The sequence below is a fragment of the Gouania willdenowi genome, chromosome 6 (genome assembly GCF_900634775.1).
Source record: "Gouania willdenowi chromosome 6, fGouWil2.1, whole genome shotgun sequence".
In the NCBI taxonomy this organism is placed as follows: Eukaryota; Metazoa; Chordata; class Actinopteri; order Blenniiformes; family Gobiesocidae; genus Gouania; species Gouania willdenowi.
Genome location: NC_041049.1, coordinates 20,898,747 through 20,924,627, shown reverse-complemented (window position 1 = coordinate 20,924,627; position 25,881 = coordinate 20,898,747). Strand labels below are relative to the sequence as shown.

The window sequence follows — 25,881 nt, the reverse complement described above, 5'->3', positions numbered from 1 at the left end:
AGTTCTACATAAATTAGGGTTTCGTTTCGATTGTGCCACTTTGCATAGAAGTTGGTGCAACTAGGGCAGTAACTTACCTTTTTTGTTTTTAATGTTAAAGATCTGACAAAGTAAGCTGTCGCGAGAAGCCTCGAATTAAACTCCGAGCTTTAAACATGTGTCTAAAGCTTTATTGTAAAGTAACCTTTATTAGCATAGACACAGAGTCACAAAGTGCATCGTTAAAAAAAAAAAAAAAAAAGGATAGACACTTGTAGGGAAAACCCACCTTCCATGTGTGATGAATTTTCTTTACGAATCCCAAAAATGTGCCAGCACACAATGAGCTGTGAACAGGTTTGTGGAAAAGTGACATTTTTAATATCCTCTTTAAACCACCAGCAGAACCCCCACAAGCATCTGTTTGATGGTTAAATAAAAAAGTACCAATTGGACACAGGACCTGAGGCTCCGGCCAAATCAAACTTAAAAGTGGGTCATGTAAATAAAAAGCAATCCTTCAAAATAAAAAGCACACAGTGAAGTTAAAAGTGAAGAGGGTCACTTCTAAGATTCAGAGTTTAGGTCTCTTATTCTATTTTACAGAGTTGCATTAGTAAAGTAAAGAAAGTAAATAAAAGTTATTAGTAATATCTGGATTGTAAGCTTTAGAGAACCTTACCAATAAAGAAACAGACCCAAACAGTACCTACAAACTACAGGTCCGAGATAAGATAAAGAAGATAAAAGATTTTTTGGACTGTTTTTGAACTTTAAAACCACTCAAATAATCACCAATTTTCAAACTTTACACAATTTGCAAGTGGAATGAAATGTCATCAAAATCAAAATTGCACCGTATGCTACATTTTCCCAACCATAAATAAGGATGAATGCCACAAGTTTCACAAGTGCTGCCATCATAAATTCTGGTTTATAGTAAATGATAAAATAAAATCCAAGGGAAAAAATGGACTTGCCAGGAACTAATAAATGTAGAGCCTCAGATTTTACCCAATTGCATTTTAGTTAACCATTTATGTGTCCTTTCCGGGTCGTTTTACACATTTTAATTTTGTTTCTATTTCAGTGACTTTCCCCTGTTATATATCATTACTGGCTATTAAACTGAACTAAATCGTGCCAAACATGCTTAATATGGTTAATCGAGTTACTAATGTTACTATATTTGTAACTCTACACTCTAGAAGTGCACTAATGTAGCACTAGATTAGACATGTCCGGCTGTGTTTGCTACACTTGTGGAGATTAGGTCACCAGTTTTATGATGAAAAATATCATAGAAATGCATGTTATTGTCCCAAAACATGAAGGTGAGGGATTTTGTAGGAACATTTTGCCACAGATTTTAAAATACCCTCTCTTTGCCTACCTGTATACGCCTACAAAAGTACATTTTAAAGCATGATATTGTCCCAAAACATGCATGTGGGGGTATATTCTGCATCATATTGCAATTTCTGCTTGATTTTCTCAAAGCAAAGTTAGAAATAATGAAAAAAAATTACATGTCCCTATAAATGGCATTAAGGTGATCAGGATAAAGTCTAACGTCACAAACCACACAGAAATCACCTTTGCACCCAAACTACAACTCAGCAAAATGCCAAGTTAATGCTGATCCCAGAAAGGACTTCATCTGAGTCTGTTAAAGCTGCAATATGTAGACTCTTGAAGCACTCCACCATATATATAAGGAAACAATGTTCAGATGTTAGAGTTTTCACTAAAGCAAAAAAAAAAAAAAAAATAGCTTTAAAGTCACCGAAAGGGTTTTTTTTTTTAGAAAAAGCCTGTTTTCTCAGCATTTTGCTCTGAAACTGAAGATTTGTGTCAAACTTGCTGTATTCAACTGCTGATTACAAAAGAATGAAACGAGCCAGAAACAAAAAAAAAAATTCTGATGAAAGTAGAGGCTTCAATCTTTCAGAATCTGGTGTCAGATTTCAACAAAATATTCTGTGGATCTTTAAAATCAGTCAAAATGCTCAAAAACGGCTGAGGGGTGTAGAAATTCTGAAAATGGCTGGCACTGAATGCGTTAATGTGTTTTATATATTGTGCTCCCAAGTTAATGTTGCTGGTTAATTAGAATTTATTATTATTATAGTGTTACTGGTTTGTTTGTTTTTTGTTCTTCACACCATCCAGCAACAAAAAGTCATTTTATTGTTTTTAAGCAGTTTTAAGCCTTTGTTGAAGTTCAATGTGACGCCAAAAGATTAAATAATAAACTTGTATTCAGAATGGGCCCTCATTCTTTCTTATTTCTTCTCCTTTTCAAGACATGCTGGAGTTGACCACAACAGTGCAGAGTGAACTGAACAGACCATAAAATTACTGCTGCTGCTTTTTGTGGTTCCTTTACTTTCCCCCATAAAAACCCACAACTGCTTTTCAAAGGCGACCCAAGTCCAACAATGACTTGCACATGTATAATCGGCTCAATGTTCACACTGTAAATACGACACGTCTAGACGGTCGCTTATATATTCTCTTAAAACTGTATGCAATTTCATTGCACCTGTATTAAGGTTCAACATCGACCAGCGGGGGATTGGGGGGGGGCGGGTTAGTAAGAACCTGAGAACTTTTGTTTTATGATTAAAAGCACATTTAATGTCTTTGAAATTTCACAACTGCGATAACGAAACCTCAGATGATGAGGGTTTTTCTTCCGTCTCCATCATTTGTGTGATATATACTGTATGTTCACCAATCAGAAATGCCGAGAACCGCCTTCCTGGGCTGCTGGCCAATCAGAGATGGTTACAGGACACCATCTCTGATTGTGTCCCGTAACAATCAGCTTGTATGCGCTGCTGTGAGTCTCAGTTGAAGAAAAGGAAGTTTTTTTTATGAGGAAATGTTTCGGGGACCGCTTATTATGGCGCACCATCAGCCACCCCCCCGTCCTGGCCGCTTCAAACACAGTCTAACCCGCCTGTTGTCAAATTAGGTTAATTTGAATTAAGTTGATCAAAAATTAATCAATAAACCTGCTCATATTCAGTAAACAATTGAGAGGAAATTGGGTGACATTAATGCTGCTCTCATACATCTTTGTATGACAATGAATAATTAAAAATGAGCAGTCAGAACAATCCATGTCAGTACAACTTATATATACCTTATAATTGTATCTTACTTATTTGTATCTTAATTTATTTTTTACTTACATTTTAGTATAATTATGGATTTTTTATTTATCAGTATTTATGTTGTTTCCTCACATGAGCTAAAAACTAATATTTTCTGAAAAAATTGATTAACATTTCTAAAAAAAAAACTGAATTAAAGAAAACCTTTATGTGGAAAACACGGAATTTGGAAGAAAAAAAATGCATATGCATTTAAATGTATAAACTATTTAAAAAAATTGTAAATCGAATTGCAAATGCAATATCTGTCAGAAAAATTGCAATTAGGTTTTTTGTCAAAATCGCGCAGCCCTTATTCCTACTTTCTACTTATTAGAAATGTTGTAAAATATAGATTATCGGGGTGGTGTGTAGCTCAGTGGGTTGAGCGCCCGCCCCATGTACAGAGGCTATAGTTCCTCACCTGCAGCGGGTCCAGGTTCGATTCCCGGCCTGGGACCCTTTCCTGCGTGTCATTCCCTGCTCTCTCTAACCCCCTTCTTGTCAAGCAACTGTCATATAAAGGCCACTAGAGCCCAAAAAATCCTTTAAAAAAAAAAAAAAAAAAAAAAATATAGATTATCAAAGGCACTCTTACCTGCTCCACTCGGATCTCATACTCTCCATTCAACTTCTTCCCTCTGAAATACTTTGCCCTGCATGACAGAAAGACAGCCAATGAAGAAACAGCACATTAAAAACATTTCACATAGGTTAATAGGAGCAGAGATTAATTGGAGCAGTGGTAGTCTAATGGGTAAGGAAATTTCCCAAAATCATGTTGAGGTCATCATACGCAGAATGAAACCCTTCACATGCACCCTGGACCCCTTTCCCACTGCCCTGTTAAAGTCAAATCTCTCTGCCATCAGCCCCTTGAACACCAGAATCATTAACCAGTCTCTTCAATCCGGACATGTCCCATCACCCCTTAAAATGGCGATCATGGGGTGGTGTTTAGCTCAGTGGGTTGAGCGCCCGCCCCATAAATGGAGGCTGTAGTTCCTCACCTGCAGCCGGTCCCAGGTTCGATTCCCGGCTTGGGACCCTTTGCTGCGTGTCATTCCCTGTTCTCCCTTTCCTGTCAAGCAACTGTCATATAAAGGCCACTAGAGCCCAAAAAATCCTTAAAAAAAAAAAATTAAAAAAAAAATGGCGATCATCAGACCCCATCTCAAAAAAACTACTTTAGACCCAAATATCCTCACACATTACAGGCCCATATCCAGCGTCCCGTTCCTGTCTCAGTTCAACAACCAACTATGTGGAAAATTCCAGTATGGCTTCCAATCAGCACCCAGTACAGAGACTCTCTTAGTTAGAGACTCAAATGACCGACTTCTGGCAGCTGATAACGGTTTCCCTTCTCTCCTCGTCCTCCTTGACCTGACCACTGCATTTGATACTGTTGACCATAACATCCTGCTCCAATGCCTACACCTCACTGCTGGTCTGTCTGACCACACCCTGGAATGGTTCAGATCCTTCCTCAATGACAGGTCAGAATATATAGTCCTCGGAAAAACTTGATCCCATACCCATTATTCCACCTGTGGGATCCCATAGGGATCAGTCCTTGGCCCAACCCTCTTCACACTCTACATGTTTCCCCTCGGCCACGTCATACGCAGACATGGAATATTTTTCTACTGCTATGCTGACGATACACAACTCTATCTGAAAACGGACCCCCTCACCTCCGTCTCTACCCCCTATCTCCATCCGCACTCACAACCTACGTGGAGGAGATAAAGATTTGGATGAGTCAAAACTTTACAACAGCTCAAAAACTGAAATCATCCTCGTTGGCACCACTCATCCGGTCCAGTCATCCCCCATTACTGGTATCTCCTCTGGCAAAAACTTCTCACTTTACCCTCTGATCACCAACCAAGGTGTCATATTTGACCCACAACTCACCTTCGACTCCCACATCAAACAACTCTGCTAAAGCTCTTACTTCCACCTCAGAAATATTGCCAAAATCCGACCATTTCTCACCATCCAAGATGCAGAGAAACTCGTACATGCCTTTGTCTCCTCCAGGCTGGACTACTGCAATGCACTTCTCATCGAGATCCCAAGCAAGAGCATTCAAAAGCTTCAATATGGCCCTGTGTAACTACACAACGAAGTCTCGAGCAGATCATGCCTTTAACTACAATTAGCAGGAATATACACACAGCTCAGTGAGGCGCTGAGGAGAAGGGAAAGGCTTCTTATACATTAAAACTGTACGGTTTGAGAAACAGGGTATTGACAGTTTTTTTTGTCAATTCGGAGCTATTCAAAAAGCCCATTGTGATCTTAAAGCAACTATCCTGATGTGAAAGGAGCCTTATACTGACAATAAATTATAAAATACTATTAAAATTAATACTCTAACAGAGATCCTACAAACCTATGATTTAGATGGGGACAGGACAAAATCCCAAAAGACACAATTCCAGCATACAATGTAATAACAAAGGCAGTGGCTATCAATATACCGACATTCTATCCATACGAAGCGCCCCTCATTGGCCAGTTTAGCTCACATGATAGGTCAGTCATTGGCCAGTTTAGGTCACGTGACTAAGATGAAACCTAACCGTAAACCTAACCCTAAAAATTGTTGCGATATAGGGTTACAACCTAATCCTAATCTTAACCATAAGACGCTACGTACGTGTACTTCGGTAAACGTACCAACGCCAACCGTACAAATAGACACTTTCTATAACAAACATGTCATTACAATTAGATTTATGGTTACAGAAATGGATGAAAACTGGGATTTTGTAACTTGGGATTTCGTCAAAAGTTCATTACAGAGATAATAATTAATGTCATTTTTTTCCATTAGATGTTTCAAGCAGCTGCTCAAGTGTTTCTCTACCCACACACCAATTTCTGTGTGTACTGCAGTGTATGACATACAATAACAACATACAACTTAATATATATTAGCAGTCTGATAATAGTTTGCCTTTACCTGAAATGACTCCCCCTCTCCCCCCATCACCCTGTTTCCCACGTTCCTCACTATAGTGTCACAAAACTCTGTGGGAAACACTGATTAGCATTGAGTATAAAGCACCGCTGTGTTCTGTAGACTGAAGATAAATGATGTGTCAGCTTCCGCCCACAGAACAAAAGTGAAGACAAAATATGACTGATCGACACTGGCATCCTGTAGGTAATTTGAAGGAGTAAACAGAGAAACAAGCTTCCATCTACCATATGTTCAAATAGGACTCAATGGATTTTGGTCAATCATAACCAAGGCAATTGTGAAATCTATCTTAAACAAATGCAATGTGATTGTTAGTAAAACAACACAGCAATGCAATACTTTCTATCATAAACCAAATGGACGCATTAATGTATGCAAATGCAACTTGTTGACTACAAACTGCTGTCCTCCATACACACAAAGCCAAGGAATATTTCACTTATTTTCTTGTCTTCAGAGCGCTGTGTGTATTTCACCACTTTCACTCTTCCTTGGTACTCTATTTATGTGGACCTCAGCCAGGGCAGATTCTGTATTTGTGGAAAATGTGAGTCATTATTTTTGCTTCCTTGCAAGGTATTTTTCAGGCTCTGGTGATGGTTCAGCTCTGCTACAATTGAATAAATGAAAAAAAAGATTTTTGGAAAGGTTTTATACAGGAAAAGAGACGGTTCTGCATGACATAAGGAAAGACATGACACACACTGGAAGTACAGGGAGTAACCCTTAATCAACCCCAACATTCCCAGGTACTGCCAGTTATTGTATTGGTCCACTTTAGCAGCATAAACATCCTGGTTCTTTCCATATATGGACTCTACCACAACACCTTTAAAGTCTATTGTCAGCAGGAATATCAGCAGAAACTTTGTAGGCAACATGTGCAAAATCTGCCATTATTGTGAGGAAGATAAAACCATGAACTTATCAGAGCAGGCTAACTTCATCTGCTGTTTGTGCTCTATCGGCAGCCACCCATATAAACTCAAGCATTCTTATTTGCACAGTAAATACTAGTATAAATTGTGATTCGATTTTAAGTGTGCTGTATGGTTCTGTGGTGTGGACATACAGTAAGGTCATTGGTGGTGCCACAACGTTCTTGGCCAACCATGGGACATGTAATGTGATGATTTGGCTCTGTGTGGTGTTGGGGGGGGGTACGAGAGTGTGCATGTCTATATTTTCATGTACACTCGTATGGCATTAAGGCGGGCAAGGAATACAGCACACTGTGCGATTTCTGGCTCATTTTGAGCCAATTTTCATTCATGCATCTCTTTTTTTGGGATCGAGATGAGTCTCGGCTAAATCATGTGTCTGCATCATGTAGTATGGGGTCACGAGAAGCGCTCCTCGTGAGGGTATCACACTGTTGAAGCAGTGCCATGGACCGGCTTACCTCAAACTCTCACACTGCGCATGCGCGAACACCGTAGGACCGCTGTAAAATGGACGGACCGTACTACCCACGTCTGTTCAGCCAGTTTCTGGTCCATCACATCGACGCCTTTCCTTTTTTAAAGCTCTTTTTGCTGAAATTTGCGAGTGTCTATCCACTTCCGGGTCTTCTGCTCTTTGACGTTGCACAAACAAGACCCCGACATGTTGTGTATGGACATACAGTATGAGCAGTCAGGTCTAGTCAGAGTGTCGGTCCGTATAGTGTGAGAACATGAATCGTGAGTTGCTAACATTTGGATTCTTGTGCAATTGAGTCACACAATTTGAGCTGGAGCTCAATACGATGATTGAAAAAATTGCTCAGTGTATGTCTGCCTTTAGTGTGCAGGTAAGTTTATATTTTGAGCAAGAAACTTCAAAAGGACAAGAAAGTCTTGTAAATGGGGGATGTCCGACATTAGCTTTTTTTGTAAACCAATACAAATCAAGGCACATCACATTTGGATCTCCATTCATTATTTTACCATGATCGGCAGTGGGCCGTTAAGATCGGTGGAACGATATCATGAAGAAACGTGATATGGTCACGAAAATAAATGTTTCTGTTTTCGTGCGGTTACATTTTCTTAGAACATTTTACACAGGGTTAGGGTAAAGTTTATAAATAATTTTATACCGATAAATCTCATTGACATACATCAGTTTGCACAAATTTGTGTCGTGGAGCATAAAAATAAATCATGTCACGCAGCATGAAAAATATGAGGAAATCATGTCGCCACGGACAAAGAATTACATCAAGTCTTTTTCGTTTACAATCCCCACAAAACTGGGCTGCGTTATCGAACAATCCTAATTTCCAATTTCTAGTCTTGATGCTTAGAATTAGCATACATTGAAATGTAGCTAATATTTCCATTTTAATTTGAAGGTGTTTTAGCACAAGTGGAGCACAAGTACAGTTGGAGTTATAACCGGCTAAACACTGATCCCTTAAACGGATCAAATGTTGAACAAGTTTAAATGTTTACATCTCAAAGTGGGCAAAAATTTAAATAAAAATAGAAAAAGGAAAAGATTCTTTGTTGTGAAAGGGTTCACTCTTCTAACAATAAGTGGTTATAATTTAGTACTATTTTACTGATGATTACAGCTTAAAAAATAAATCTTAAAAATATATTTTCCAAATTGAATTTGTGGCTTGTTTGAAGTTCAGCCTAAATTAAATACTGAAAACAACAATGAAATTCAATGAGACTGGAGTCCTGAGCTCAGTGTCCCAGTGCACTATGGGAGTGAGAGTTGAACCCTCACTCCTAACAGACGTGGGATGGTTAACAATCTGTGGAGGGCTTCAGGCTACAATCTAAGCTACACACTAAAGGCCTTGGGTTAGTGGGACAGGCTGTTTAGGACTTTGAGTGCCTCTCAACCTCCATACTCAAACACTCCTCAGAGGCTTTTTCCTCCGCTGCCTTCAGCCTCTCACTGTTTTTCATCTGCCCACATCTGCCCTTTAAGGGCTCTTCATTAGTCCTTGTTACAGCTGCTAAAGAGGATCTTGTGATTAACATCTCCCAGCTGTTGGACTTGAAACATTTGGTCCCTTGTTGTCTCGTTCTCTGTCATTTTGTGAAGTTGTGAATCTGACCTACATTTCTGATGCCATCACTCTGATCCAGTGCTTCCACAGGAGCCCAGAGGAAGGAAAGAGGAGTGGATGGGATGTAAGAGTTTTGTCCACCTCTACCAGACATGGTAACTGGTGGCCTCAGGCCCACATGCGACCCTCGGGCTAATTTTGGCAGCCCAAACATTAAACGCAAAAAAATAGCTCCAAAATGCACAAAATGATATAAAAATACACAAGATGACTACAATAAGAAGCAAAAATAGACAAAATTACAACAAAAACACACGATAGAAGAAAAAATATTAAATGGCTCCAAGAACTAGGGTTGGGTACCAAAACGCGGTACCAATATGGCACCAGTTCCCAAGTAAACGGTAGTAACCAGACCAAAAAAGAACGAACATTTCGGTGCCCTGCCACCCCCCCAGTTGTTGATCGTGACGTCAGTGCCGCTACTCATTAGATTCAGCACACCTGTCAAAACTGATAGCGAGAGGATAAAAGACCATATGGAGTTTACTTAAAAGCCAACAATGTTTGATAACCTACGTGACCCGGAGCCAAGCAAAAGAGTTACTTTTTTTTTTTTTACAAAGGCTTTTAATGATTATTGACAAATAAAATCATGATAACAATATTTATCTCCAGTATTATATAGTTTAATATAATATTGTTTTATTGGATATTATTTAAATGTTTTGGTTATATCCATATTTTACTTATACGTATACAGTATATATTATTTAAGATATATTCAATTTGGCCCTGAAAATAAAAGGGTATTGTATTTTGACAAAGTGTATGCGGTTTGATTTTTTTTTAAAAGTACCGGTTTAAGCACCAAAACAGTTTAAAAAATACAGAGTAGACACCTGTATTGGATAAAACCCAACCAATACCTAACCCTACCAAGAACACAAACAATGAAATAAATACACAAAATGACAACAGAAACACAAAAAATGGGAGAAGAACACACACAATGACAGTTAAAACATAAAACGACAACAAAAAAACACAAAACAACAACATAAATATGCCAAAATGACAACAATTATGTTCATATTGGTAAATAAATACTGACGTGTATTCTCGTAATGTGGCTCTGGGATCAGACAATCGCATTTTTGCCCATTTCTGTTTTAGGATTGATAATGAACCAGTGTCAGCGGAGAGGAGGAGATCGTTAGTGACTTTGAGGTGGGCCGTCTTTGTGCTGTGGTGGGAGTGGAATCTGGACTGGAATGTTTCGAAGAGCTGAGAGGAGTGAACATGTTGTTGGAGTTGGGTGATGACCGAGCGTTCCTGGATTTTTGACAGCAGCGGGAGATGGGTCTAAAATTGTCCAGGCTGTCAGGGTTGAGACCAGGTTTTTTCAGGAGGGGGGTGATGATGGCGAGTTTGAGCGGAAAAGGCACAGAACCAGTGGTAAGAGAAGTGTTCATGATGCGAGTGCTGAGAGGAATGAGAGTGGGAATGCAGGTTTTAAGCAGGTGAGATGGGATGGGGTCAAGATGGAAGCTGGAGAAGGTCATGGTGGAGAGGAGTTTGCTGGGGTCAGAGGGGAAAATGAGGGAAAGTTATGAGAGGCGAGTGGAGTGAGTTCAAGGTCTGATGATAAAGAAGCAGAGGGAGTGGATGCCAGGGACTGATGTATGGTTTGTATTTTTGTGTGGAAGGATGACAGGAAGTTGTTGCATTTGTCTGATGTGAATATAAAAGTGATATTGTCCTTGGGTTTGGTCTGTTTAGCAAATGTGGAAAATAGAGAGTGGGGGTTTGAGGAGTTGGAGTGAACCCTGAGAAGATGTTCTTTAAAGAGCATGACTCATATGTTGACAGAACCAACCCCTTCCTCGCAGCAATCACTGGATTTATATACATCCATCCCACATGCATTTATTATTACAGCCACTTATCTTCACGAGAAAACTACATTATCCATGTTATTTTAGTTCTTACATTGTTTTAAGTTCACTGTAAGGTTTCATGTATATCAGTGAAGGTTCATATTCATCTGTGTTAACTGGACAGTTCTACATTTTCAAGAGGCTTCTTTGGTTTCCAGTCAAGTGAAATGTTGGCCACTTGAAAACAGCAAAAGCTAAAGCTATGGTGTCCAAACCCCCGAATGCAACCCATTAAAAAGTCATGGGATTGTTGGTACTGGGGCATGGAAACACTTCCACAGTCCTCCATATAATTAAATCTCTTTACTTACTCTGCAAATCTCTAGGTATCCTAACTAAACACGCCTGGCTTTAAAGCTACACACATATAAAGACAATAGGGCTGTTTTTGTCCCAATTTGTCCCATTTCAACCAAGGATGGCAAATGGCCATAAAATGGCATTTTATAGGATTATCCTAGAAAATTATTGTGTGGTCTGAGTTGAGTTCAGAGTAAATTTGTCCTGATAATTAGCTCTGAACAGCTTGGGGCTGACAATCGTAAATATCAAACTGTTCAATATTTACGATCAAAGCTAATTGTGTGTGTGTGTGTGTGTGTGTGTGTGTGTGTGTGTGTGTGTGTGTGTGTGTGTGTGTGTGTGTGTGTGTGTGTGTGTGTGTGTGTGTGTGTGTAAAGGCAACAACTCCTGACCCAATGATTTGTGTTGTGGAATGGAATGTAGACAATCAACAAAACGGTGATAACATCCTTCTTTTTTTTTAGATTGAATTTTTTTTCCCATCAAAAATATTCCCAAGACCACCATCATACCCTCCTCTTGTACGTCCACTTCCACTATTGTGTGTTATGTTTTTTGGTTGTTGCTATGTTTTGTCTTTGTTTTTTGTTGGGTCATGTTTGATCACACAATAATTCTGTCTTGGAGTTATAGATCGGTGATTGGACAGAATCTTTACGTGTGTGGTGCACCGTGGTGAGGTTATTGGAGCACACACACAGTACGATCAAACCTGAGTTTTTATCTTCGTGTGTGACGTTTGAAACTGATAAAAAATCCTCATGTTTGTACCTCACTTTAGGTGTTAGAACAGTGAGATATATATGCTTCTGCCTCTCCTGATGACAGGAGTTATATGGCCTCACCTAGAGAACTGACTTCCGACAGAATGGGCCACAGGATGTTTCCATCTTAAAACTTCTCCATACTAAAAGAGAAATCTGGGCGGGGCTGAGCTAAACAAGGCCATTGTTTTCATTATGTTGATGCAGCACAGTCCTGTGCTGTGTTTGTGCATTTGCCTTACAAAAATGCTACATTTCCACTACTATAATAATACAATAGTATACACCAGGGTTGGGGTCAATTGAATTTTTTATTACAATTATGTTTTCAATTATCCATGTTCAATTATGATTTCGACAACCAGAATTTTGTCCAATTACAAATAAATTACAATTATAATTTTTCCCCTGAAAGTCAACAACAATTACATTCTCAATTACTAAAGTTAAATTACAATTTTACTCACTTTTATTTATGTAGCGTTGCGATGATTGTATGCAGGTTTTGTTTTTGTACAATTTTGTTTTTTATCATCTTTAAATTTATATTTTAGTGCATTGATTGTAATATCTTATGGAAAAGCCAAATAGGGACAAGAGTTGGAATTAAGCAATAGTTATGAACTTTGTACAAAACATCAGTTACATTCACAGTATTGTAACTTTGTAAAATTGTATTGTAATATCACTATATCATAACTCTAACCCACTATCCCCTAACCCTTACTTACCACCTGTATGAGTGTGAAAATTCACTGACAGATAGTGGGAAAACTTAATATGAAACATATTTTAACTACATGTTTTGCATTTAATTAAAGGTCCCATGTCATGCTATTTTTCACCCATCTCCATTTGTTCTAAGAACCCCAAAAACATAGTATTTGAGGTTTATTTTCCCAAACTTGCCTGTTTTCCAGAGTTTTAGCCTCTGAAAAGTCACTTTCTGAGCAATTCTACACAAACAGGCTGTAGAATTGGGCATAGTAGACTAAAGTATGCTTCAATCCAAATACAGCTGAAAAATAATCCCAAAACAGCACTTCTTGGATGTTCATGTTTGATATATTACAATATAATTCAATGTTTTTGCTAGAGATGAGACATAATACATTTTATTACAATACTTGGGTGCAGATTTGATATGTATTGCGATTCTACAAGAGTTGAGATTTGATAATTACAATTATTACAAATGTAACAGTCCAAAAACAAAAGTTGAATCAGAAACAATAATATATAGTCAAAGGTCCCAAAAAAAAAAAACATGAACATGCACTAGTGTTAACCTATGACTACATATGCAGACATTTTTTAAAAAAAAACAAAGGATACTGGGGAGGAATATCATGTTTTAATATTGTCAGAAAAAAAATGGTGGCATATTGTAAATCGATATTTTTCCAACCATTAGTTGTTCCTACATGTCGTTTTCCTCCAAATAAATTACCTGTACACTAAGTGACTTGCATTGTTGGCCCGCCACTGCACTTTATTGTTAAAGCACTTTTGTCCTCTTTCTGAGGTACGACATGGATTACTGAATGAGGAGGACTTTAAGCTTGTCCTCGTTCTATGCTTAAAACCTTGATGTATATGGCCACCAGCTCTGCAATACACATATAGACGGAAACACTTGAGTAGTAAGACTGAAATGAGCAATCAGATGCTAATATCATGTTCAGCACAGAGTAAACAGACTGACAGCTCCTTGGCAAAGTGTCCAATGTGCCAGCCTGGAAAAAGGGAAGAAGGGAGATGTAGAAGTAGAAAAGAAGGGATTGTTGGTGGTTGCAGTGATGCTCTCAGTCCTGTGTACTGCTATTGTGCGTCACTCATTGACGGAAGCCAAGCCTGTCAGGACAGGGCAGGGTTACCGTGGCGACCACAGCCTCGCTACTGGAATGCTCAGGAGGAAAATCCAGCCCCAAGATAGATGGACTGACCCTCCCCATCACCAGAACCAAGCAGAAAGAACTAATAACCAATCTGTTATTCTATTGATAGTGGCCACTCCTGGCTGCATAAACATTTGCCTTAATAAACAATTCTTTAATCAACTTGTGTCATAACCCCGAGTTTTGGGGGGTTAATTATGTGCCTGGTTATGTTTTTAGTTTGTCTTTTTGGTTATGTCGCCATGTTGGTATTTCAGGTACTTTCATGTTCACAAAGAATGCTACTTGGTTACTGTTTTTACAAAACCAAAGGTGGTCAATTGGAGCCGTGTGTGTAGCTAATCCATTTTCAATGGAGTTTTACTTTGGTCCACTAGGTTGATTGTGTTCTTAGTGATTTTGTTGTCAATCTATGTTTGTTTTCCCTGTCTCTGTTTGTGGGTCAAGGTTTCCGTATGTGTCTCTACACTACCAGTCTTGCACTACGTTCACGCTGCAAGTCTTAAAGCTGCAGTTTGTAAAACAATGTTTGTGTTATTGGTCAACAATCCATAATGATCTTTGAGCATATTGTAATATAAAGTGTGTGGACAGTGAATTTCAGCTCCTTCTCCTGGTTCTGTAAATGAGCTTTAGAAATACAGGAGCGTGACGCTGGACTTCAGCCAGAGATCTTTCCACCAAAAGGGCGATCCCATGAGTTGTTTCAAGCATTACTGTTGGCTGCTCATCAAAAGTCTATGCGCGGTCACGATCTGAGAGTAGTGAGAGTCCCATGGCATCATATTCCAGCAGAATACGGAAAAAAGAAGTCCAGTGTAGGACTGCGTGTCGTGCTGAGAAATTTTCTATCCAACAGAAGTCAGCACATTGTCCGCTCTCTGCTGCATCATCCGCCATGGCTGTTGTTTTTCCATGCGCTTTCTCCTGGGACTCAGAATTAGGTTTTTGAATGGTGATGACGTAGGAGTCAGATAGAAAGCGCCTCGGCCATCCAGACTGCAGTCGCATTGCAAAAAAACACTTATGAAAGTAACCTTTGAAAAAAACACGTATTGTGCTGTTCTGACTGTCTTTAAAAGATCAGAGACAGGTCACAAAAGGGCAAAGAGATCAGATTTGGGTCACATTTGCTTGCAGCGTGAACATAGCGTTTTATCTCTGATGCTTCCTGTCTCCACCCAGGTGTGCCTAATTTTCATATAATCAATACCGATACTAGTATCGGGAGGGGCCCCGATATGGCACTAAAAGGCTAGAATCGGTATCGGCAAGTACTAACTATTAACACGCCCATGCCATTTATAGCATCAAACTCTTCTTCAAACACAGCGCCTTGTGTTTCTCTCCTGACACTCATTGCTGCCCTGATATGGTTATGTGTTCAGTGTATGCCGAGGCAAGCTATCGCTATTGGTCCGGAGCACCACTCGAAACCAATCGCGGGGCCGCGTTTTCATGTTGCCAAAAAACAAACGTGAGGGAAAATGTTGGCAATTTCGAGGACCTAATTTTCTGTGAAAAACAGGTCATATCTTTTTTTTTTTACACGATGCGGTATCGGCTGATACAATGCAACTAGGTATCGGGCAGAAAAAAAAAAGGATATCAGAACAACACCAGCACTGTTTAAAGCAGGAGTGGATAATTCTAACACAGCGAGGGCCACAGAAATTTGAATGTATCTGATCCGAGAGCCACATATTCAACATTCATGTCAGCATTCAGAAAAAAAGAGCATTATAACAGAAGGTTTTGTCTTTATTTTGTCTTTGTCTGTGGTTTTGTCAGTTCTTACTGATAGTGATTATGTGTGGTTTGTGCTATTTTTTGTATTCTTGTTGTTGTTTTATGTATTTTCCTGTCATTTTGCATAATTTTGTTCACAGTTTGTGTCTTTGGAACTATTATGTAATGTGTTAATTTTTTTGTAATAATTTTGTTTAATGTATGTATTGTATGTAGTATGTCGGGCTTTATATTCGTTCCATCTTCTTGAAATACAATTTTTGGGGTTTTGCTTTGGGGACAGCAAAAAAATCAGACTGAGGGCCACATGTGGCCCCCAGTCTGCCAGTTGCCCACGTCTGGTTTAAAGGAATGCTTGGACACTGGAATAATTGCAGAGTCACTGTTTTCTCCACCTGCTACACTTTAGGCAGATTTGAGTTTCATTTCTTACTTCATTTTCATTGTCATCAGTTTTTGTTTTGCATTTTTGATTTGATTTGTGATAGATTTTCTTTTGCATACTTAAACAGCATGAGAGTCGACGCCTATGAAACAAGCAAGCATTGAGTGGCAATTACGGGGCTTAGAGGGTCATCATTTTATAATTGATCTGAAAATGTACAAACCAAACCTATATCCAACCTGCTACATGTACTGGGAACAAACTGTCTTTCAACAACACAATCACATCATGATACAACATAATAATTTTCTTATCTTGTTTTGATAAAGTAGTGACTTAACTGCTTTTCCAATGACACGAACGTAAATGCAAATTAATGTGAAAACGAGGAGGGAGGAGAACATTACATATGTACTGTACTGCCAATATACCAGACAAAAGTGAATTTTGTTTTTAATAGTATGTAAATTCATATCCTCAAATGACATTGACCATCATCAATCTAAAGAAGGAAGTCTGGAGATGGGCAACTTTTATTAAAGCGTGGGCCACAAAACTGTCCAGTCCGTTGGTCACATTATCAATATTAATGTCAGCATTTAGAATGATGACCAATCTAATCATCCATTAAGGAATTAACATGGGTTCTGTGTAATTTGGTGGTTGTTTGTTGTTTTTGTATCCATTTTGTGCAATGTATCATGTTTTCCTCTCATTTTGTTGTTGTTGTTGTGTTTTTGGAGTTATTTAGTGTATTTTTGTTGTTTTCTTTGATTTTGTTGTTGGCATATTTTTCAGTTACTTTAATGTAATCGTCTTGTGTCTATATGAGTAATTTTGTGCATTTTTGTTTTCCTTTTGTGTATTTTTCTAATCTTTTATTTTCTTCATAATAATTTAGTTTTTTCTGCTTTTTTGTGCATTTCTACATCATTTTTTGTAATTTTGTTATTTTGTGGATGTACTTTGGGGTCTGCACAAAACTAGAAGGGCCACATGTGGCCCCCAGTCCACTAGTTGCACATGTCTGAACTAGAGCAACCACAAAAACTTTTGCGCACAAATGCTATCAATGCTACCATCATCTTTAGCAAAACATGTTCAGAACACTTTTAATATAATATAGAAGAAAAAAAAAAAACAAACATTTTACTCACTCATTTTACTTTTGACTTGAATTATTTTCTTTGTAATGCAACAGAGAAACTCTAATTATTAGTAGACATCTCCCTCTGCTGGTCAAAGCACCTCAATACTTCTCTGAAATATCAATTCTACCAGGAACAAAGGACAGTTTGCATCTTATCATTCAACAGATAATTATTGCCACCCCGTGGCTAACTACAGAACTGTTACGCATAAAGTTGATTCTATGACACTGAAATGTAGGCAAAAAAGCAAAAAAAACTATCAGAGAACCTGATTCCCAAAACTGCTCTTAGTGCACACTTCATTCCAGTCATTAGAATTCCATCTAAACCTTTTTCTACAGAAAGTCCATTTCCAATGTTGTGCTTGGAAATTGTTTTGAAGCCTTGTAAACCTTTAATCAGTGAATCTAAATGCACAAGAAAAAAAAAAAAAAAAAAAAAAAAAAAAAAACAGAGTAGTTTGTAAAACAAGGATAGCAATGCTTCTTCTTAGTTGAATTGCAAGCTTGAATGAATTAATAGCCTGAGTCATTTCATTGCGGCTGAGAGCAATATGGTTTAAATGAGAATAATCCAATCAGTTCAGTTAATACAATCCACATCAGGCTTCTTCCAACTCCCAGTTGTCTTAATGGGCCAAGTACAACTCCTGTTCCCCTCCTGTCTTCTGCCTTTCCCAATTACCCACCTTGGTTAAGATAAAGTGTTTTCTTATTCTTCAGTGTTACTTTCCCATCGCCTAAGAATAGCGAAGCACGGCTCTTACTCGTTTAAAATAAATGTGGTCATGAAATAAAGTTTGGATTGTATGTCCCTACCTACTTGCACTACTACTGCTTCCATTTTTCATGAGCTAAACTCAAAGATGTAAAATATTTTCTATATATAAAAAATACCAATTTATCACAAATATTGTTCACAGATGTGTCTAAATGTGCTAGTGAGCACTTCTCCTTTGCAGAGATAATCCATCACACCTCACAGGTGTGGCATATCAAGATGCTAATTAGACAGCATGATTATTGCACAGGTGTGCCTCAGGGTGGCCACAATAAAAGGCCACTCAAAAAATGTTCAGTTTAATCACACAGCACAATGCCACAGATGTTACAAGTTCTGAGGGAGCGTGTAATTGGCATGCTGAATGCAGGAATGTCCACCAGAGCTGGTGCCCGTGAATTAAAAGTTCGTTTCTCTACCATAAGCCATCTCCAAAGGCGTTTCAGAGAATTTGGCAGTACATCTAACCGGCCTCACAACCGCAGACCACGTATAACTACACCAGTCCAGGACCTCCACATCCAGCATGTTCACCTCTATGATGGTCTGCATAACCAAAGAATTTCTTCACAAACTGTCAGAAACCGTCTCAGGGAAGTTCATCTGCATGCTCGTTGTCCTCACCGGGGTCTCGACCTGACTGCAGTGCGTCATCGTAACCGACTTGAGTGGTTAAATGCTCACATTCGATGGCGTCTAGCACGTTGGAGTGGTTTTTCTCTTCACAGATGAATCACGGTTTTCACTGTTCTGGGCAGATGGCAGACAGCGTGTGTGGCGTTGTATGGGTGAGCAGATTGCTGATGTCAACGTTGTGGATCACGTGGCCCATGGTGGCGGTGGGGTTATGGTATGGGCAGGCGTATGTTATGGATAACAAACACAGGTGCATTTCATTGATGGCATTTGGTGCTATTATGTTGCAGCATAATAATGCACAGCCCCATGTTGCAAGGATCTGTACTAAGGATGCACCTGATCGATCGATGCTGATTTCCTTATTTTGGGTGATCGGCAAACGCCGAATCCTTGTATATGAAACCGATCTTTTTTACCTCCACAAAAGTGTTCAAGTCAGTCATAAAGTCAGCCACTGTCCTCTGCTGTGAGTTGACTGACAGGCCCACCCACCAGCTCATGTTGACACGGACAGTCTATGTTGTGCATAGATGCCACTACTACACAGGATAATAACAGCCGGAGCAGCCCTTAGCTTAGCATGTAGGCAGTTCTACACAAAAAAAGAGAGCAAATGATCCCAATTTGTAATTCCTGTAACGCAGAAATAAGTCCTGGTGGAGCTACAAAGAAAACGCTTCCTCATTCACCATCTAAGAAATCGCCACATCGCTGAGTATCCAGCATTTGAGGCTCAAAATCAAGCTAATGCTAAAGCTAGCAGAGCAAAGAGCCAGTTGTCCACTGAGAACGCTTATCAGTGAAAAGAGCTAAGCTATTACGAGAAAAATGATGGAGTTCATGGCTTTGGAGTTGAAGAAAAACCTTCCACTAATGTATGAGTGACTGTAATAAGTGTGAGAACAACTAACCTGTGCCATTCATTCTGTTTATACCCTTATTTGACTTATGAAAATGCTACACATGATGCACTTTATTATTTCTGTAGAATGTTTGACTTTTAGCTTTTGTCCTGTCAGCTGTTGCAAGTTATTTTTAGATTAATATTTTTACATTTAAATATCCACAAAGCTGCTGCATTTGCACATTTATTTTTGCACTACAAGGAAACTTAAAACTCAGGGCACTTTATTGGTCGTTTAAGATTTGATCACCTACCCCACACCCAGTGATTTTCTTTATTTGTAAAACCAAAATACTGCTGTGCACTTTATTTTAGTCAAAGAGCTCCAAACAGGTCTGCAGTGTAACGTGTTGGACACGTTTATTTTGTTTTTAAAATGTGAAAAATGAAAGACTAAAGGAAGTGATATAATTTCGTATTTTGGACAGCAATGTTCAAAGTTTTTATATTTGAAATAACTACCTCATGTGCAGCTAAAACAACACGTTTGTATTGTTTCACAGGTATCGTTCAATGTTTTACAATAAAATAAGATTGGAACCATTCAAGGTCTATGATGTCAGTTATAAAAAAAACTTCGGGATTGGTACCAAAATTGGTATCGGACGGTCAGGCTTTAAAAAAAAAAAAAAAAAAAATCAGTGATCGGTGAGGAGCCAGAATATAATCTGTACACAATTCCTGGAAGATGAAAACATCCCAGTTCTTGAATGGCCAGCATACTCACCGGACATGTCACCCATTGAGCATGTTTGGGATGCTCTGGATCGGCGTATAAGACAGCGTGTCCCACTTCCTGCCAATATCCAGCAACTTCACACAGCCATTGAAGAGGAGTGGACCAACATTCCACAGATCACAACCAACAACCTGATCAACTCTATATAGCCTATGGCACACCTGTGCAATAATCATGCTGTCTAATCAGTATCTTTATATGCCACACCTGTGAGGTGGTGTGTATAACGAGATTGGGGAGATACTAAAACCTGGAAACATCCGGAAACATTTTGGAGGCATAGGCTAAAGACAGAGTAAATTCTACCACGTACTGCATGCACAGGCTGTAATATCACCAAGTTTATCATTGTACTGGTTGTTAGAGCTACTATCTTTATCAGGGTGCATAAAATGTGCACGTTTTTCATTAACAATATAGAGATAAAAAAAAAAAAAGATAAATAAGGTAAATAATTTTCTAAATTCTACTTTTCAACATTTTCCACTCACCAATCTGTGTGCTGGTCGTCAATCACCAACAGAATCTTGGGCTTGCGTATTGCAGGCTTAGCTGACTGACTGCTAGCTGCAGAAGAACCTTCAGTTGCCGCAGCCGCTGCAGATTTAGCGTGTGCAGCCGCAGCCACGTTCTGAGCCATTTGCGCACTTTTAACCACACTGGAAAAAGAGCTAAGGAAGCCCCCGGGACCTGGGGCCGAACCTGGGGCCCAGCCAGAGCCCTGGTTTGGGCTTGTGGCACTTGGAGGCGGTCGTCTCTCCGTGGCTGGGGAGGCAGGAGAGGAGGTAGAAGAACCAGGAGGGGTCGGCCTCTGCAGATCCATCATGTAGCCGTTGGGGAGGTTAGCTACAAAGCTGCTGTCTGACAGGCGCCGGCGAAGATAGTTCATGGTGTCAGGCTGGTGGGTCAGTCAGGCCAGAAGATGAGAAGGGAGAATACCTGAGGTCCTAAAGTGAAGACAACAAGACACTTTAATTAGCTATGTTACATGCAAACAGAGGTGTAAAGAGTACTGATTCATGCTACTCAAATAGAAGTAATGTTACTTGATTAAAATTGTACTCAAATACAAGTACAAGTAAGTCAGGAATAAGATTTTCAAGTAGAAGTAAAAAGTAACGTAATTAAATAGTACTCAAAGTAAAAGCTACTTTCACCCCGCCTCCATGTTTATTCTTGGTAATAAATCTCACCACGGTTCCCTTGCATACAGTAAACATCTAATGTATAGGAAGAGACCAAATCTTGCACAAGTGGAACTTAATTTATTTTCCGCAAAGGCATCTATATAAAATAAAAGGTTTGTTAAAATGTACAATTAAAAAATAAATTAATAACACCAATTAATTCAATTAAAAATGAAAAAAAAAATGATCAGGCTCTAAGTATAGCTACATTTATGAACTCTAAAACTGAGAAAATAACCAGCATTCAAAAAGCATTCAGTGTTGTTTTGCCGTTGTGTTTAATCTGGTTGTGGGCTATGATGTGATTTCATTGTTGTCTGGTCATTTTATTTTTTGTAGTTTCACAATGTCCGTGGATTATTTTAAAAGAAAAAATAATAATTTACTCAGTCATGGTTGGGTGTAGAAATGTAACTTATTACTTAAAACTTACTTAAAGGTTTTGTAGAGAAATGTACGCACTCGTCTCTAGCTAGTTTGCGCTTGCTGCGCATGCGCACTTTCAAGTGTTTATATGCCTAGTGAGCTATTCATTGAAGCTCGGTTTTCTCATCGGGTGCAAATCTTCTTTTGGAAAGTAAGTTGTATGAGCGATGCCGACACCAACTTGTAAACAGAGCCTGTGCGCGAGAAAAACTGGGCTCGTGCACGCTCCCTCGCAAACGTTTAATAGGCGTTCCCTCTTGGGAGCAGATAGTGTTGCGCATGTGCATTTTTTCAACAAGTGGAGAGGGCGTTTCTTTTCTAAACTTTGGGAAAATCCTCCTCTATACCATAAAGTACAAGTAAAATTACTGATTAAGAAATATGCTCAAGTACAAGTACCCATAAAAGCAACTCAATTACAGTAATGTGAGAACTCATTCTCATGCAAAACTATTAAAGGTCCAATGCCATGCTATTTTTCACCCATCTCAATTTGTTCTAAGAACCCCAAAAACATAGTATTGGAGGTTTTTTTTCCCAAACTCACCTGTTTTCCAGAGTTTTAATCTCACTTTCTGAGCAACTCTACACAAATAGGCTGGTTTGCGGTCTACTTATGCATATTCATGAGTTGGAGTGTCTATAGACGGGACACTGACTCCCTCCTCCCCGCACGGTAACGTAGGGCCAGAGGATGGCCCGCCCACTCCGTAACCGAGCTTGTGCTCAATGCGCACCTTAGTGGCCGTGTCTGTTTACATGTCAATCATGGCAGAGAGCTTCCTGGAGGCGTGGCTTCTCCAGCTCAGTGCGTCAAATTCGTCCTCAAAGTGGGAACGCGTCATCAAATTGGAGCGAGGTGTTTGGGCTCACCCTGCAGTAAGAAAGGAGCAAATCATCCTCTCACTAATGATTGAGGGAATCACTTTGGGCATGTGTATGAAGCCCACATAGCACTTTTATCATGTTTAAAGCACAGAAAAGTCAATTAAGCTTAACATGGGCCCTTTAACTTATGTTAGGAACACTTGGGACTGAGAAAATAAGAAAAATAAACTCTCAATAATGTGCTTTAAAGTCTTCCAAAACTACTCGAAAGCAGAAAAATGCTGCTCAGTAAAGTCTTGCTAGCTAGCACAAGTCAACTACTAAGATAGCAAACCCAGATAAATATACACTATCTAAGAAAGCTAAGATATCTACTAATGAATGACAAAGAAGAAGCAAATCAGCTGGACTTGAGCTTGCATTATAGCTAGCAACTTTTTCAATAGATAATACTAAACTTTAAGTCATTTCAAGTCCGTGGTCCTTTCTTAGAGGTGAATTCTGAGGAAAGGAAGCAAACACAATGCAATTATGATTGATGACACAATGAATTCTTATTGGAAGGTTGTGTTTTTCCGCTAACATAGCTGCTACACTGTAAATCGCCGTTGAAGGAACCACTGTTGCCAATTCCCCAGTAAGGAAAGTTGCCATTGACTGTCCCAAAGGTGGCAGAAAGTTGTTAGATGATGTCATTGCCTCATTTGACTATTTGATCATTTGCATGTAGCGCATATATGAAGGCTGTAGCAGAGAGGAATCACGTTTTAAGACGTTGGATGTGGGAGGGACAAAAAAAAAAACATGTAAAAAATAAAAACACACCAAATATGTTTAGAATTACAAATATCTTGTCTTCTGTTTATTTATTTTTAATGTCACAGTAATAATATTAATTGTCCTACGGTGGAGTGTCAGACAATATTAGTACTTCCTTTTCATGTATAACTGTTTATTGTCAAAAAGTTTTTTTTGTTCATTGCTTTGAACTAAACAAAATGCTTTGGAATGCTACACATCGAGATGTTCAGCATTGGTTGTCTGTATCTCAGTAGGAATTAGACTAATAATGCAGAGGATGTTTTCAAAAAGTAATCAAATGCACTAAATATTGTTAATGACAATGTTTTGAATTTGTAGAATTTTTTGAACTAAAATTTAACTGCGGTTTTAGAAAAAAAACATGTATTATAGACTCGTCGACTAATCAATAAGGAAAAAACAGTGTAATGACAAGGTAAATAGTTAGTTTGCAATAACCCATGTGACTCAAATAAGAACAAAATAGATTACAATTTGTGTCCAAACACTTAAACATAAGACAACATTTGCTGTCAAATTGAACACATGCACCACTCAGAAATCATCAAATATCTGGTGTAGCATACTGCTGCATTATTTAGATTCAATACTGCTGCATCTGCTTTGCATAAGATTACATTAGCGTTCCAAAACTGCTGGGAAATAATGAAGTAAAGATGCAAAGTTGACACTGAGTTTCGTAGCTTGTTTCGATGTGCATCAAAACGAGCATTATGGGAAAGGAAACGGTTATATAACACATGAAACCTAGAGTGGCAGAAAGGAGAAATTTAGAGATTAGCTATCAAACCACGATGAAGCTAACAGCCTGCAGAGGGAGGAGAAGAAAACCCTAAAACTGAATAAAAATAGGTCGCTTTTATAGGAAATGGAGCTTTGAGGTGATAAAAGTGCCTTTTTCTATTGAGGTGTCATGTCTGTGGAGGATGTAGCCAGTGTTTGCAGCTCTTTTTGGAGCTAAACGTGAAGGTGGAGTATTACAAGCCAGTATAAGAGGAAATGGATGCTTGTCATCTTCCAAAGATCTTTATTCAGAAATAAGTTTGTGTTTGTGTTAGCTGTTTAGGGCGGGACATTGAGAGGTTTCTCAGAAACTCCGGATATCAGAGTGATCTGTTTGAATTGATTTTGCATCCCAGTGTATAGTTTGTTAATCAATTGAGCTATATAAACTACACATGAAAGCTGCTCTGCCAAATATCCATGTGGTTAAAATTACTGGTGCGCATTCTCAACAGCTTGGACACAGACCAAAAACGAACCGGGAGACATGAAACAATAGGGAGACGCGCACAGACAGCGGTGTTTACAGATGAGGAAACACACACACACGGAAGTGACGTAGAATACCAGTAGCCCTATCCAATGTTCTGGCAAATTTGCAATACTTACCATTCTTTTTTACTAACCCAAACCACTACCGCCTCCAATTCCTGGCTGAATTCGAGGTTTAACTTCCTGGCTAAATTTGAAGTTTGCCGAATTGAAAAATAGCTTCCGCTGTCACGTCAGGGGCATTTCCGTCCAGCCAGAGGCTTGTGTCCCGTCAAGGGCTTCCACTCCGTGGCTGCAGCTGGATACTATTGCCAACGGCCGTCGTGTCACTATGGAGTCTTATTTCTTGAGCCTGCCCTATGCTCTTTTAATTGAATTGTCAGTTTGTAACACCTAAATGAGTTAAGATCTTTGAAAATAAGTTAGACATGGACTAAATGAGTAGTTCTCAAATCAATTTTGCATTAGTCCAACTTAGAATAAAGTCAAGTCAACTTGAAGTTTTAAGTTTTTCCTACTCAATAATTGTTATAACCCAAAAGTAAAAATACTGATCCTTTCTACCCTGATACTAACTTCTTCTTTCCTTTTCCTTTTGAGGCTGCAGCACCAAGGAGAAGGTATTAGGGTAAAGGTCCTTGCTCGAAGGTCCATAGAAATGACCCATCGTGTGGTTCAAACCAGCAACAATTCGGTTACAAGTCTGCTTCTGTAACCATTAGGCCACCATGCACTCCACTTCTAAGCTGACACTATGGTTTAATGAAAATGACTTTTTGTTGTGACCTCAACCTTAACTAAGATTACAACAAAAGTTGTCAAGAAACTAAATATAAAATCTTCTTTTTTTTCCCCCAGAGGTTTTCTAGAAACATTCTAGAGAATGTGAAGACGTCAGATGCAAAGCATCACGAGAAACCTAATCGATGCAGGTTCACTCCAATGAAAA

General features: G+C 38.9%; 1 protein-coding gene across 1 annotated transcript in view; it reads right to left on the bottom strand.

The window, feature by feature from the left end:
* The window catches only part of syn3 (synapsin III), a 136,117-nt gene that overhangs the window by 91,736 nt on the left and 18,500 nt on the right, over nt 1-25,881 (bottom strand). Inside the window, exons 2-3 of the mRNA XM_028449245.1 lie at nt 20,886-21,341; nt 3,739-3,796 (exon numbers count right to left, since the gene is read on the bottom strand). Of these exons, the coding sequence (XP_028305046.1) occupies nt 3,739-3,796; nt 20,886-21,283 (456 nt within the window). The 5' untranslated portion in view covers nt 21,284-21,341. The remainder of the gene's footprint in view (nt 1-3,738; nt 3,797-20,885; nt 21,342-25,881) is intronic.